A 16,152-nucleotide genomic window follows, 5' to 3' on the forward strand; every position below is an offset into this window, starting at 1 on the left:
CGTCAAAGACAAGTGTGGTGTGGAAGCAAACACCCAACTGAAGAACAAAAGTTACCCACACACGAAAGGAAGTGTCAATAGAGATAAAACTAAAAACACACTGTGCAGCCCCTTAATCATTAGGTCCTACATCCTGCCTTCCAGGAGTAAGAATTCACAAGTCACGAATCAGACCTCTGGAAAGAATCTGACTCTACGTCTCTCTGAGCACATGCTGGGCAGTGGGAGATGGAAATGAGGCACCCCCTAAACCTTCCCTTCTCCTGAAGGAGGCTGAACAGCCCCAGTGCTGTCAGACACCAGGTGCCCCAGCCCCTGACCATCTCAGTGGCCTCTGCTGCAGTTTCCCCATTTGCCCAAACCTCTCCTGGGTTGAGGCACAGAGTGCTCTCCCTGCAGCCTTGTGAAGGCCAAGTACAGGGCAATCAGTAATGGACCACCTGCTCCCACACTACTGAAGCTCAAAACTTTCAACCATAAAACCTAATGGAACTTTTTGAATTTTTGTGCACTGTGGGGGCAAGCCTGATTTTTCAACAGTGACTAAGAGGCTCAATTTCTGGTTACAATGATTCAGGGCACTTGAGGATAAAACACAACACTGCTCTCACAGCATCAGGGCAAGAGCTGACACCACCACATTCATTAATGCCCTGAATAGGTTTTTTTTATGCTCAGTCAATACAAACAAGCAGAAACCTCATTCAGAGACAGACTTCTGTGCCTGGCAGGAGGGAATGTGTGCAGAGAGCTGCATCAGCCCTGGCAGGAGACCCTGGCCTCGCTCCTCAGAACTGCCAGCTGCCTTCATTTCCCACAGAATTAAGAAGAGCCAAGTGCTGTAGGCTATATAAAAGTTTGCTCACTATAAATGCCTCCATGCAACACTCTACAAGAAAAGCATTTCCTTACCAGTCGCTGAGAGATTTTTAAATGTTAAGTAAATAATGATAAAAGCAAAAAGACCTAAACACCTCATCATCCTTTCCATTAGCCAACCACGGCTGCCCAATAGATGACCCAAGACAGAATAAAATGTGCATGCAGAAATTCTAGTTTCTTCACTTTAAAACGTAGAGTGACTAGAAACAAATGTGAACAACAGACAGGGGTTTGCCTTCTATACCATCCACAGATGACTCCTTAAAATTAAATGTTTGGATTTTTAGCAGGAAGAGAATATTATATAGTTTGGTTTGTTTTCAAATGACACTAAAGGGAAGAAAATCTGCTGGATGAGAAAGCCTAAATTAAGTATCCTCAACAGCAAAATACCTGCAATGCAACAACATATATTTGAAGTCTGGCGATACATCAGTCTGTTTTACACACCCACTTACAGCACATCTCCTGGCTAAAACAACTTCTAGTTTAATCCTCGCTTTCCTAAGGAAGACTTCAAAATCCAAGACGCTATTGCTCGGCGAAAGGCATCACTGCCACCCCTTCGGCGGCTCGCTCCGGGACACCTCACTCCCTGTCCTGCTCCCGCCGCCCGGAGCCGCGGGGCCCCGCAGCATCCCCGGTGCCGCGGGATGCGGGGCGGAACGCGAGCTCCTCACTCACCCACGCCGGCAGGTGCCGGGCGGCCAGGCCCCGGCACACCGCCTCCCGCTCGTCCTCCAGCAGCGCCAAGGCGGCGGCCAGGCGGTCTCGCTTCCCCCGCCGGATGAGTCCCCAGCAGAGCCACAGCGCCAGCGCCAGCAGCACCCAGCTGCCGCTCAGCCCCAGGTACCCCGCCAGGTACACGGGGCCGAGCCAGAGCAGCGCCCGCGCCGCGGATGAGAGCAGCAGGCGCGGCAGCGCGGCGGGGCGCGGGGCGGCCGCGCAGTGCATGGCCACAGCCGAGCCGCGGTCGCCACGGTCGCCACAGCCGAGCCGCGGTGGCCCCTGCCGAGTGCGCTCGCCCCGCGCTGCCGCTGCCGCGGCTCCTCCGCCCGCCCGGCCCGGCCCCGCCGCCGCCCCGCCCCGCCGCGCCGCCCTCCCGGCCGGCCCGGTACCCCGGGGCGCTCGGCTCTCCCACACCCTGTGACCCATCGTCACGGCTGGATGTGGAATGACACGGGGCACACAACACCTGTTGGAGCTGGACACTTGCTGCTTTCCTTCTTCTTTGGCGCTTTCTTCTCGTCCTCTTTTGAATTTGATAGGGATGTTGTGGGAGTTTAGATTCTGAAATACTGATCATCACAGAATCACAGAATCATCAAGGTCGGAGGAGACCTTTAAGATCAAGTCCAGCCATCAATCCAGCACTCTCACCCCTAGACCACAGGGAAATTTTTTTCTGACGTGTAATCTGAATCTCACTTGCCTCAGTTTGAGGCCATTGTCCTCTAGGCTTCTCACTGCAGGCATAGGAGAAGAGAATGATCCCCACCTCACTACAACTCCTGTCAGGTAATTGTAGAGAGCAATTATGTCCCCCTTAAATGTCCTCTAAACTCAATAAGCCCAGCTCCCTCAGCCATTGTAAGACATGTTTTCCAAAAGACACTTTTTGAGATGATTTCCCCCCTAGTGATATTAATTCTATACCTTTATATACATGCCTTAACAGACAGGCTGTGATTGTACAGTTCTACACTGTGTTTTCCACTGCAGCTTTCCCTGCATCAGGCAAATGCCACTCTTTGTTCAGTGGATAAGTCTGGAACATCAGTGAATAATGCCAGCTTTTATTGTGGCCCCTTTTTGATATTGGCTGCGCAAGATAACAGATGATGAGCCAGATAAAAACCTTCAAGAAAAAGAAGCTGACCATGACTGGAGAATGAAGTTTGGTCTCTGCTTTGGAATTGGTATTTAATTATGGGTCAGTCAGTAAATCAAACAACACCACAAGTGATCCTCATCTGTTTGTTAATCATTGCACATGACTGCTCTCGACTAGAAATCAGTTCAGGCATCTGAAAACTCAAATGCCTCATGTTAGAGAAACTCATGCATGAGACATCTATTAACAGGTGCTTTTGGAAACAACCCTCCTAATCTTTCCCTACTGTCAAATGAGGATGACTATGCTCTTCTTCCTGGCGATGTTGCAAAGATAAATCGTTATAAAACACACTTAAGGAAGTACTTTAGTACACATTGGGCAGTAAATCTCTAGAACCTGCAAGACCCGAAAGGCAGATGGTGTCAACAGGTTCAAAAAGGGATTAGGTACATTGACAAGGAAAGGGCCAATAAATGTGTTCCCTAATATCATAGACACAACAGCTGCAGAGGCTGGGGAGAAAGGACTGCAGGAAATGCCTGGGCTCATGCCCTCCCCCTAATGAGTAACACCACAAGAGCAAGTGGACCAGTGGGCTGACCCCAGAGGGCATTTCTGTTTGTAAAGCTGTGAAGGAAAGTCCAGAAACTGCCAGAAGCTGAAGTAGTACCTGCTCTCCTGATACCATGTATTAAAAACCCACGGTGGTTAGTTTGCACAATAACCAGGAGATAAATCTATGTGCATAAAACCACTTGGTTTTGTCCTGTGGCAAAAGACTGAGGCTAACTCATTGCTTATTTTTTCCCACTGTCACATAAAGCTTTGTAAAATATACTCATTAATTCATTTCAGCCATCTGAAACTACAGAAGGATAGACTCAGCCTCACCTTTCTGAAAAACAGAAGCTTCTAAGAAAAAGGCTCTTTTAGTGATTTGAAGACTTGGAAGGTTGCTTTTGCTACTAGGAGAAGCTATAAAAGCTAGATTTAGTGTATTCCTCCTTCATATTATTACTTTTACTGAGTTTGAGATATTTATCTCAAACTCAGAGAGCCATGCAGTTGAGAAGCATCAACAAGTATCAGTTTATTGAGCAGAAAAACAGTGGGGCTGCAGTGAGATACATATTGGCTAATTCCATAAATTAAATTTCATAAATAAATAAAGCCACAGTTTTTGGGTTCTTATTCTTCACTCAGCTGATCACAACAACCTAGGCTGAGGTTTAAGGACAACAAAAGCACTACCCTTTGTACAAATGACCAGAGCATTTCCAGTCCTGCAGCACAGCCCACAGCTGCTCTTTAGAGAAGGAGATGCTTCTATGAAAGCAGAACTGCAAGTTCCTTTCTCCACTGTCCCCTAAGACCCTGAGATTGGAAATAGCTAGACTTTCTCAGGCACTGCTTGTTCCTTTACTGCCAACTCCTTTATCTTAAGAAGAGAAAGTGTATTTCTGTAATTAAAGGGGTTTTAGGAACTTTAAACAATTACACAAGTAATATAAAATGTCATTAAACTTTAGCTCACCCTACTTAAAAATTTAAAATATGAACAAACCAAAAGGAACAGAAGTAAAAAATTACTTTTATCATATCAGGTTACACAGAGAAGTGTTTTCAAACCAAATACTATGCTGATGAAACCAAGATAAATCAATAACCTTTGAGACCACTGTTAACTCTGTTTATCGTGGATAGTAGTTACTCTTTAAAAAATAACCTTTAAAATACTAATTTTATTATAAATCTCTGATTTTCTGAAGTGTCACAGGAAATACTGAATCACTAATCAATAAGACAACTTAAGACTTAACAATTTCCTTCTGGGGAAAGCATGACCTTGACTGCAGCAGGTTGGTTCCAAGCACCAGACATCTGAACCACATGAAGCCAACTTTATTTCCAGTTACAGGGGAACTCCACAAGCTGTTTCACCTAATATTCACAGGACAGTCACTAAGGTAATGACCCAAGGCTATTGTTCTGGCCTGTGACAATCTTCTCTCCTTTTTAAATTTGATCAGGCATCGCCACTATGCTTATTAACACTATGATAAAACTATATCTTGTAGCTGATTATGACACAGAGATTTTACAGAAACTGCAGAGATTTGAAAATGTATTAGTACTAAATCTGCTGTCTCTCAAGCTGGCCACGGTAACTAAGGCAACCCATTTTAAAGGTGGGGAGTTATGAGAAAATGCCAATGCTTTTTAACTGCAGAGAACATGCAAAGGAATTAACCTGAAGAATCAACTGAAACACATACCAAGAAGCTATCAAAGGGTTTACTGGAGATAACTTTCTAACTTAACTTTCTTGTGGCGTCAGGGTTTGCAACCATTGTGAAATTCCCTCTTTAATGTTAGCAAATGTTAGAGGTGCAGTATGTTTTTTTCTGTGCCTCCACAGCAAAATATAAATCACTTATGTAAGACTAAAATCTTACTCCCTGTGTTAACAGAATTACTTCTGTATCAAGACCTGATTAAAGCTATTGCCCTTTTTGATACTCCCCAGTCACTTGACAAAGCAGTTTTGTTTAGCTTCCTCTGGTTTCATACTCTTCATCTGTGCAGTGTTCACCCCACCAAGCAGAGCCAAATCCAGACCCTGCCTATCATAGGGCACAAGCCTTGTATCTACTCCTGCTGTCTGTGCTCAGGCAAATCTGGAGTGCATTCCTCCAGAGAAAACTGGCTTTTTCTGACCAGAAATTAGATATGAGCTAAGCTAGGCAACTCAAAAGAGTCTGGGTTATGTTGCTCAGCCAGAGACATTATTCTGGCTGGACGTTTGTAATTTGGTCATGAAAATAATTATGTATATATGTCTTGTTATGGGAATCATTGTCATAAAAAATACAAATCTAGGACTAACTGGCATTACCTGTAAATATGGTCTGGACTGGTAAAGTTAATGGATGTCTTCTCCTGAGAAAAATAATCAGAAGACTGCAAGCCCTGGGCTTTCATTGGGAATATGTGCAAAGTCTGTGAGTACATGACCCTGCTTTAAGGGCTCTGCTCCACTGTGCTCACTCCCCACACTGTGCCTCATGCCTGCCTGGCTGATGGCTCCTCACTGCTTTTGTACAGAGGGCAGTGAGAGGCACTGAAGAGCTGGGACTTTTGGCAAGATAACAAAGCCAGTAACAGCAATTTATTTCACATATCCATTTTTTTTTTACAGCAGAGTCATTAATGCAAGGGCTGTGCAGGAGGATGCAGAGTGTCCATCACAGGACATAAGAGTGTGGCCCCTGGCCCAGCCCTGCCCCTCCTGCCAGCAATGCCACACTGCCGTGGCACTGGGCAGCAGGGTTAGCAAAACACTGAGAAAAGCTCTGCCTTGTATACACACAAATTATGTAACTGCAGAGGTGGGGCACAAAAATGTGAAAGTATACAAGCACAAGATATAATGGCATCAGAGAGAGGAAAAAATAAACTTCCCTTACAGTGAGGAGGGCATTATCCTGTGCTGCTGGAGGTGATCTTCAAGCTGGAGCTGTCACTTCCCTGGCTCTGGGTACCACTCAGATTTTCACATACGGCACATGAGCACTCCTTGGTGTCATTCTGGAGCCAGCACTGGCCACAGGCAGCTGGTGCCACCTGCTGAACATTACAACATTTATAATCTGGATTGAGGAAAAACAAATTCCCACCAGAGAAGTAAAATCTTGCGGAAATTAGACTGTATTTTACACACAGAAGAATCAGCAGAGAGCTGCAATGAGATAATTCAGTGTATTTTTTAAAGTCTTTGCCAAGTACAACTTCTATTATTGTACCATATATTTCAATCTTAGGAGCAAAGCCTGTTAAATCTGTTTGGTTTAAATTTTGCCATTGTTATAACATTAATTCATCCAATTTTTCTGTTGGAACAATTGTTTCTGCAACAGGATTTGTGAGCACAATATACACTGTCTTTGGTCTAAAATTAGCACAACACATTTCTTGGAGGATAAAACATTTTATAGATTTTGTTGTCAGCTAGTGAAAGGCAAGCAAGAAAACCCTAGGAAAAAATTGGCTTCCTATCCTTTTAAATCCTTCTTGATTCTGCTGAGTGAAAGAGCTTGCTAGTACAGGCTACTTACAGATATTAGACTATAAAAATTGCTTTTCAAGTGCATGATGAATTTCCAGAACAATGTTATTAATAATCTACAGCTTAGTCTCTAATCTGCACAATTTAGATCCTGCTGTTTCAAATGCCTAAAGTACTTGACTGAGCTGACAGAAACATCTCCAAGGAATTTGAGTGCTCAGCCTTCATGAAACACATTGAAAGTGTATCTTGTTTAGCTGGGACCTTCCACTTGAAGTGCCACAAAACAAGGATGTTTCTAAATATAAGGTCCAGTTTATTGGCTCTTCACACCTACTTGAAAGGAGGTTGTAGCAAAGTGGTATTTGTCTCTTACAATAAGTGACGAGAGGAAAGGACAAGTTGTGCCAGGGGTGCTTTAAATCATATTTTAAGAAAATTTTCTTCACTGAAAGGGATCTCAAGCACAGCAACAGGCTGCCCAGGGAAGTGGCTGAGTCACCATCCCTGGAGGAGTTTAAAAGATGTGTAGATGTGGCATGGTTAGTGGTGGGCTCAGCAGCGTTGGGTTACTGATTAGACTTGATGATCCTAGAGGTCTTTTCCAATCAAAAATAATTTTATGATTCTATGCTTTACCTAATAACATCATCCCTCTTCCATTAGTGTTTTTTACACTTAGGCTTTGAAGAAGTAATGGATACATTATCTGCTACTTTTGCTCCCCAGATTGAAAGGAGAGAGGTAAAACCTGACACTTTCTGCTCCTCTCTGTGTTCTGCAGGATTCAGACATAACAGCACCATTGAAGTGCATGGAAAGTTCAGATTTGTCAGAGGACTCTCCATGTGTGTAGTCTGTGCTTGACTTGGCAAAGGACACAGGTCACATTCAGACCTGCAGAGTAACAACAGGAGCAGTGCATGTGAAACTGTGAGGAATGCTGCTCCCAGTTTTGCCTGCTCAACATCCCTTCATCGTAATGGATCCTGACACAGGAACATCCTGCCTGCCATCTCCCACTTGGAGTGTGGGCTGCCAAGGACAGCACAGGCACAGTTTGGAATAGCACACCAGGCTGGCACAGGGCTGGGAATCCACTCAAAAGCCTCCTTTCCTGAGCCAACTTACTGCAGAAGAGCAGTGACAGCATCTTGTCTCTCTGTGAGGCTGCACCTCCCAGCTCCTGCTGAGTTTCTGCTTCGTGAGTTTAGCCTTTTCAGCTGACTGTACCAAACTGCACGGTGCAGTTACAAAGTCCCCCACAGCACTGGGGACAAGTAAAAGAGTATCTTGAACCTCATTTTATAAAGAGTTTTTCCCTCTGCACCTGCTCCAGCTCATTGCTGGCAAGTACCAGCCCACATAGAGAACAGACCAGCAGCACAGGCAATATTCATCCAAAGGTTATTTTAAAAATCTTGGAAAGTTTGAAAAACCTCCCAAAATTTCCTTCTTTTTGGGAAAATCCTGATCCACATCCCAGATACTATCTCTCGAGCAGTGAACATGCTGAACTACAAGGCCTCCAGGGTCTTGTACAGCTGTTCCTACGATCTTCTAGTGGCCTCTGCTGGCCAGGACTGAGATCCCGGCATCTGCTAAAGTGTCAGCAGTCCCGAATCCAGCTAAGATTTACATAGATATTGTATTGGTGACAGCAATAGAGACAACATCACCAGGACTGTATTAATCATCAGCAGAAAGTTCTCACTGGAGACCACTGTTCCACTACAGCTGCTTGTTTTAGACAAGCAGTGAAATACTTATGGCTAAAAAAAGTCTTGATGGGCACAAATGAAAAAACTGAAGACAAACTTTGGATGTGACTGCTGCCTTTGGATTTGAAACCGAGTCATCTGCTAAACCTTCAGCTTATGTGGTGTTGAAGGAATAGCCCAAAAGGAGACAAACTGGGAGTGTGCATGGCTGAGAGTGATCTACTTTTCCAAGAATGGTATTTTTATGGTAAAAGTGTGAACAGAAGTGCTCTCAAAAGATATGGAAAATATAATTCTGGTTACTCAGCAAAAAAAAAAAAAAAAAAAAAAAAAAAAGGATATGTCTGCTGTTGTCTGAACATCAGAAAAATAGAGCTGCTTCCTGGTGTTCCTCCTTAGTGAAAAACCAGTTTTCCAGCCTCTATTTTACTTTTCTAGAGAGTATAAATTCACTGCACCTAGAGGAATATAAGGTTATCATTATAAACAGGCATTTTTCTCTTTGTTTCTCTGTGGGAGTTTGGTGGTCTTTCACTGAAGGATTTATCTTTCAGAGGTATCATAGCTCCAGGTTTTTTACTTACCTTCCAATCAGTTTGCATTCTTTTATGGGCCTAACTCCACTCTCCATAGTTGCTTATGGAAAAGCCTGTTGATACAGAAAAGAGAAAGGTTAATTATTTTGTTAAAAAATAATGATAATAAAAACCTCCTCTTCTGCTCAAGAGAATTCCTACATAATTTGGGTTTCATATGCTATAAATAAAACCCAATAAAGTCATTATTGATTCCAAACTGGAAATAGAACAGTATGACTAATCCTTCTCTCTGTTTTCTTACATTGTTTCTTCTTCTTGCAAATGAGCTTATAAATTAGCCTAGAAAGTCCTTTTTTCCCCCCAGTTCCTGTATTTATTTCTAATGTGTTTCTTACTACTAAATATTTTGTTGAGATGAGCAGGGAAAAGGCCTTAATTGTCTCCTTCAAAACTGTTCAGCTTTTCCCGTAGTTCTATGTGATTTGGATTGGCTTTTTTCAAGAATGTTTTTTCCTACAGGGAATTCAAGCCAGACCAAAGTGCAGACAATACATCCACTGGAGGGCAGGCCTGAATCTGGCAGAATGTGCTGAAAAGGCCTAGAAGGAAAGGTAACAAAGTTTCATTTTGCTGAATGAAAGCTGTCGTGAATCCATCAGGACTGGACAGTGAGGAACTAAGAGATGGCCTTTTTTTCTGAATGGATTAATGACTACAAATTTATAGCCTATAAAACAGGCTCCAGTAAGAGCTCATATCTAATAAGAAGGGCCCTGGATGAAGCTTCTGACATTGAGTACAATTAAAATAAATCTAAAATGACTACTATTAGTTGAAGTCAGCCAATCCCAACTGATCCACGTGGTGCTGATCAGACACCACCAGCTGCAATCAGTGGAGCTGAATTCCAGGCCTGACCTTGGCCCATAGGCTCCCTGTGTTCCATGGCAGCACCACCCTCCAGCAGGACTTGTGCTGGGAGCTCTCTGGGGTGAAAGGTGCCTCCTGGGAGTCCTTTCTGTGCTGTGCAGGCAATCCAGAGGCACACGGGATGCACAAGGCAGAAGTGGTGTCTGGCTGCACCTCGTGCTCACAGCCAGAGCAGCCCCTGGTCATGCCCAGGAAAGAGCTGCTCTGGGTGGGCACTGATGTTCACTCTGGACGTGCAATCTGTGCCCTCTTTGCTGCCAGGTCCCCTGCCTCCACGGAGGTGGCTGTGCCTCAGAGTTCATTACATGTGACTGGACCAAGCACTTCCTGCAGTACTTGCTTCTAGCAAGGACTCAGTTTGGCTCAGCAGTTTGAGATGTTAAATCTTTGACACTCCAGACATAATTCTTGACTTCGAGTGCTATCAAAATCATAACAAAAGGAAAGAGTTTATTTCAGCTGAAGATCCCATATTTAATGCTGCCTGACTTTATCAACCCTCAGTTTTCTTTCAGACAAACTGAAAACTCAGTTTTCTTTTTGCAGTTTTCATGGGAGCACATTAAATGAACTTCCTCCTTTCATCAGTGACTCACTCCTGGAAAGGCTATTTCACAAATAGTATCTCCATTCTGAAGGAAACAAACTGTTCCCTCTTACATTACTCAAGTAGCTGCAGACAAACTAAAATACATTAAGTTAAAAGATTTCAAAATGCATTAGAAACATAGCTCAGAGACAGTCAGCTTTATTTCAAGTAGTTTTCTGATGTAATTGCTGCCCTTTAATGAAATCAATCAAGCCAAATATTAAAACCAACTAGAAATTCTTGGGGCCTGGCTGGAGACACTTTACAACCCATGGAGTCTCTAAGTTCATAGACGTCTCATAGTATTTAATAGTGGTCACACAAAATATTTAGAGTCTATTTGAATCAGAATCAGGATATAAATCAGAACAACTCCAGTCTGAGATTGCTAAAAGCCAGTGAGACATCCGTTCAAGTCAACAGCTGCAGTTGTTACACATATCAGAATCTGTTTACTGTAATGTGAATTAAAGTCTTACCTGGAGATGTGAATAAAGTGATGATATAGGTGTTTTCATTAGTAATAACTATGGACGTGTTTAGAGTTGAGCCAATTTCATCAAAGAAAACACATCAAATAATTCCTCAAACAAAGAGTTAAATCCCCAAATAAACAGTTGAAAGTATGTTATCTTGAAGGCATGGGTCTGAGAAAGTCAGACTTTCCACACAGAAGAAAACCAGAAGTATAAAAATATTTTTAAACAAAGATAAAAGAGAGAGCTTTTATAAAAATACCAAATATCTCCCTGGCAGTGTGTAGTATAACACAAGAAAATGCAAAACCAGCATGTTACATGTCAGTCAGAAAAATAGTGTATTTGAAAAAGACTCTTCTGGAGAATATTTGTCAAAGGCAACACTCCTTAAAGCATTCAGAGGTGCAAGTGTTACAAGTGACCAGGAATCTTTCTAGCTGAAGGACAGTTCAAGAAGCTCTCTGAGATCTGACTACCAAATCAAAGGATCAGTAATTCCAATATTACATCAAGTAATTAAAAAACTATTATTAGGGTCTTCTCTATGAAACTCCAAGATTGCCCTAGTGTTGGTAGTGTGAGAATTTACCTCAGGTATATTACCTGCAAATAGGCCTTCCAAGAGTGTTCCATGCCAAGGAATATTTGTATTTATGACACTGTTTCTGCTAAATATTGCAAATGCAACAAATACTCAAAGGGAACAAGGTAAGAGATAGGCAAATGTTAAAATTACAAAAACAAACTAGAGTCTGGACATATGCAAGACTTTCCAGTGCTAAGCTATGTAGAAATGATCTTAGGTTGACCTGAGTTCTGCCTGCAGATTAAATAATAACAGTTCACGTAAATAGCTATTTTTGCCTCTGTGTCATTGTGTCTGGATTTCTTTAATTTCAGAGGCCTGAACTCAGATTGCAAACATCACCTCCTCACATTTGCATATTTTAACAGAGAGAGACTTGTATATATTCCCTTGTCTAAATGATAAGAGGCTGTCACAACCTCTTGCATGGTCAATGTGTTTAGTCTTATCCAGTAACTTCTGCATTGAGCCAAAAAATCCTGTGATCAAACACAGGCACTTTTTTCCATCACAGATGCTCCATTTTGGTTTTCTTTATGAACATTTTATCAGACTTGGATTGTTCTGATTTGATTAAGAGACCCTTTGGGAATATATTTTTCATGTGGGCCAATCCTGTGGTCTTTATTTTCACTTCATCCTTTTGGAAAGAACTTTCTTCCACTATCCATCCCCCTTACCTTGAACATTTGCTTTAATCTAATACATAAACTCCACCTCAGCAGTGACATTCAATTGTACATCAATCTCCAACTCATGCAACAGACATTCACTTAAATAATTATCATAAGCACAGCAGTAATTTATTACTTCTTTCCTCAGAGTACAAGCATAGTTTTACTTCTCCCATGTGAGATGTCAGCAGTACACAGAGTGAGGAATTTTGATGTCTTTTAGGGTACTTACAAAATTCTGTCACCATGTTTTGCTAAAAAGAAGATTTTCACTGTGATGTGCTGTATTTACAGAGGAGCAGATAGGATAGTTGTGCTTTTCCACTGTCTCCTCCCTGACATTTTTCCACAGCTTTTTGGTTATTTTTAGAGTGATTAGTATAAATTAGCAATGCTGCTCTGTCCCTTTGGGAGTCTAGAACACTCCAGAGCAATAAGAGCAAACAACCTGTGGGGTCTGAGAGACTGAAAGGAGGATTGTCCACAATCAGCAAGCTGCTGTAATGCCTGAGATTAAAGATTCCTTTGTTTTTATTTTGGCACAGCTCTCACATTCAGATCTATGAAGATATTTAGATACTTCATTGCCAGGAGCATCAGAGGGAGATAGGACTTGAGTTCTTTGCTATCTGCTCCCTCAGTGATTTGAAGCAGCATCCGATGCCATCATAAACACACAAGATTTAACAGAGGATATTTAGCAGCATTTAACAGCAGAACAAAGCGAAGGCTTTCCAAGGGAAGCAGGCTATTGTCAGGCCTCTTCTGTGTAATTCCAGCCTAGCAGGATGAAGTGATCTCTCAGGAACAAAGTTCCAAAGTATGCCTTAAACACAGGACTGTGTCCATGGCAAATGTTTAATGCAGTGAGAATCATCCAGATCTGAAAGGGCTAATGCTAATGGCATCGATACTAGTGCCACAATGCCTTTTGTTTTCAGCCAAGACATATCAGAACTGAAACTCAGAATTCTGAAGACACTTCAATATGTGGCTTTTGCAAAGCTAACTTTCCTTTTATCTGTCTGTTGGTATAAACAGTCTTCTAAATAATACATCAGGATAATGTATCCAATAATGACTAGAAATAGCCACAATTATCAAGACGTGACCAGGAACTTGTGACCAACACAGTGTTACAGTCTCCACAGGAAATGGCAGAAAATTAGTTTTAATGTTAATAGAGCTCATGCTGTTTACAGTTTATTTCTTACAGAGGTGTTCTGCTGAAGTTTCCTTGAGGGCTCCTACTCCCTTACTGCACCTTCTTTGGACCAGAAAACACTGAAGATGACAGCCAGTATTCTCAAACAATATTGACAGACAAAAAGAATCTATATATGTAAACATGATTGCTCTTCAGAGGCTCATTTATTCCCATAAAAATGGGATCTGATCCTAAACCAGTCCTTGGCTGAAGCTTCATCTTTACTGATACTAGAGAAACACCCATTTTAGGATATCAGCAGTAACAGTAACAGTGTCTGGTGCTGTTATAAATAACTGGTTTGCAGATGATTAACCAATGCATCTTTAATATAAATTAAATCAAGGTTCTAGCTTTCACAGTTTCAGAAAAGGCTTTAAAACATACTTGGAGCAGAACCTGCAGCTCAGAAACCAGAAGTAAAAGAGAAAGAAGTACAGATTGGTTAAGTATAATTCTGACTTTCTGGATATCTGTCCTGAGCTTTAAATGTCTGTGTTTGGCATTACTGAGCACATTTGGCTAAGATCTGGACAGCAGTTTTGCCTTTTGACACTCATTCCTAGCGCTGAAATCATGTGAACTTCTTCTTGCCTCACTTTCTAAATGTGAACTACACCAACACACTGAAAATCTATGTATTCTCCAGAGGGCTGGATCAGTTTGCATCAGCTGAACCTTCATGGTGATACCCAGGGGTGCTCTTTCAGATCTCCACTCTTTTTTTCCTGCTGGTTAATCAAGTAATCAGGATCACTCATCATGTATGTTGTTAGCCACTGTTAACTTTTAATTCTGAAGAGCCAGAGTTGCACTCCAAAATGCAGGAGTCTTCAAGTATGTCTCTTCTAAGGTGGGAGGTCTGATTGCAGCACAAAAAAGCTGTCCCTGCTAGTTTCAGCCAAAGTTGATTTAAATGTAAGCACCGAGAGACATTTTGGATGCTGGACACTGATGTTCATGGCCAGTCTGCACTGAAGCCTGTCTTTGTTACTGCCAGGATTGGAACTGTTCAGTTAGCTTGGATCATTCCTCTCAGCAAGTGTGTGAATATCACTACCATGAGTAGAAGCTCACAGCCTCTACATCACCTGCTTTTAGCAAGGCAAGAATATGACTATACTAATTTAAGTGATAGTAAAATGATGGCTGGTGCACTGGAGACAGCACTGAAATTGCCCTGGTTCCACAAACCACTATTTCCAGTGGCACAGATTAAAAGGGAAGCTGCAGAGAGGAAAACCCTGCTGGATTAGGACCTCAGCACTATGGGGCAAGTTTGAAAGACAATTCATCAGTAGGATCATCAGCATTTTCCAAGAGGCAGGATCCACAGAAGAAGAGTTCATCCAAGCAGCCAGACAGGTCCTTGCAGAAGGGATAAATGAATGACCAAGGTGGATTTTGCTGTCATGGCAGACACAGCTACTTTGTTCCCTTTCAGCTGTTCTACAGAGTTACTAAACAGCTACTGCAAATGATGCTGGTCCAGCAGGGAATGGGAATACTCCTCACATTGACATGGAGGGGTTATTAGCAGGAAGAACCAACCTTCAGAAATCTGAAATTCTTGGGTCTGTATCCTACATAAGGAATCAGAAGCTTTTCAGTCACTAGCTCTGGTGGTGAGCATAGTTCACCAGCATTTTGCAGCATCCTGAGCTTCCCTGTAACCAATGTGGAAAACAACTATCTGAGATTGCTGACAGCACCTGCACAGGGACATCTGTTCCTGCTGTGTCACCAGAAACAGGAAGGAGGTTGAAATGTGATGCTGCCTGCAGGGAAAGGTACTTCAGAGGCAGGGAAGCAAAAAGAGAATTGTTTGAAAGCAGTTCTCTCTTGATACTGGATGTCCATTTTCAGGATAACATACAGAGAACTAATCATGCAAATCCAAACTCAAGGGAAATAAGCCTTGGTTTCTTCATCTGGTGCTCTGAAATTCAGCCAGTAACACATAGAGCCAAAATCCCTGAGGTGACACAGGGCATTGTTGTTTTGAAGGCAATGCATATTGGATTACCAGAGACTCCACACTGTGAAATTATTATAAACCAGTAATTAGTTGGTGATAATTTGGTTCAGAATTCTGAAGCCAGATAAAATGAACTGATTAAAAATAATGCACTGTTAACTTGGTCTCCTGTGCAATTAAAAACTCAGAGAAACTGACTGAAGTATTTAGAAACATAAGGAAAAGCTGTAATCATTTAAAAATGTGCTCAGGTAACAATAGCTTTGGGTCCTGAACAGGAAATTTTATTTCTTTAAAGGCTGAAGGACATGGTATTGCTTTTCACCTTGGAGAGCTCTCACTCACTTAAACACAGTTTAACCTTTGGATGGTAAAACATGAACATGCTGCAACTAAACAGTGCCTGGCACAAGCGAGAAGCTCATCAGAAGATGTTTTCTGATGTACCAGTGCTTTGGAAAAATACTTCCTGCAGGTGTTCTGAAATCACCTGGAGTTCTTCAGGAGCTGCTTGATTTAATTTTCAAGTCCCTGCTGTGGTCATACAGACATAATCTGGTAGGTCCCTCACGACCAATTACCTTCTGCAGGTGTTAAGTGGTAAAGATAGCCCTGTCAGATGTGCCTGCCTTCTTTTTTGGCCAAATTCAGCTTTCTTGGAGGA

At 42.3% G+C, this 16,152-nt stretch overlaps 1 protein-coding gene across 2 annotated transcripts in view; it reads right to left on the reverse strand.

The window, feature by feature from the left end:
- Positions 1 to 10,786, reverse strand: part of ESYT3 (extended synaptotagmin 3) — a 38,752-nt gene extending 27,966 nt beyond the window's left edge. The window contains exons 1-2 of one of the 2 annotated variants that reach the window (XM_063400915.1): positions 9,091 to 10,786; positions 6,187 to 6,346 (exon numbers count right to left, since the gene is read on the reverse strand). Coding sequence is in view for 1 of the 2 variants with exons in the window: in XM_063400914.1 (XP_063256984.1) it covers positions 1,567 to 1,836 (270 nt within the window). In the remaining variant the exon portion in view is untranslated. Of the gene's footprint in view, positions 1 to 1,566; positions 1,945 to 6,186; positions 6,347 to 9,090 lie in introns of those variants that run through there. The other variant, XM_063400914.1, reaches the window with a different exon arrangement.
- Between the last annotated feature and the right edge of the window lie 5,366 nt (positions 10,787 to 16,152).

The sequence above is a fragment of the Prinia subflava genome, chromosome 6, assembly GCF_021018805.1.
Source record: "Prinia subflava isolate CZ2003 ecotype Zambia chromosome 6, Cam_Psub_1.2, whole genome shotgun sequence".
NCBI lineage: Eukaryota > Metazoa > Chordata > Aves > Passeriformes > Cisticolidae > Prinia > Prinia subflava.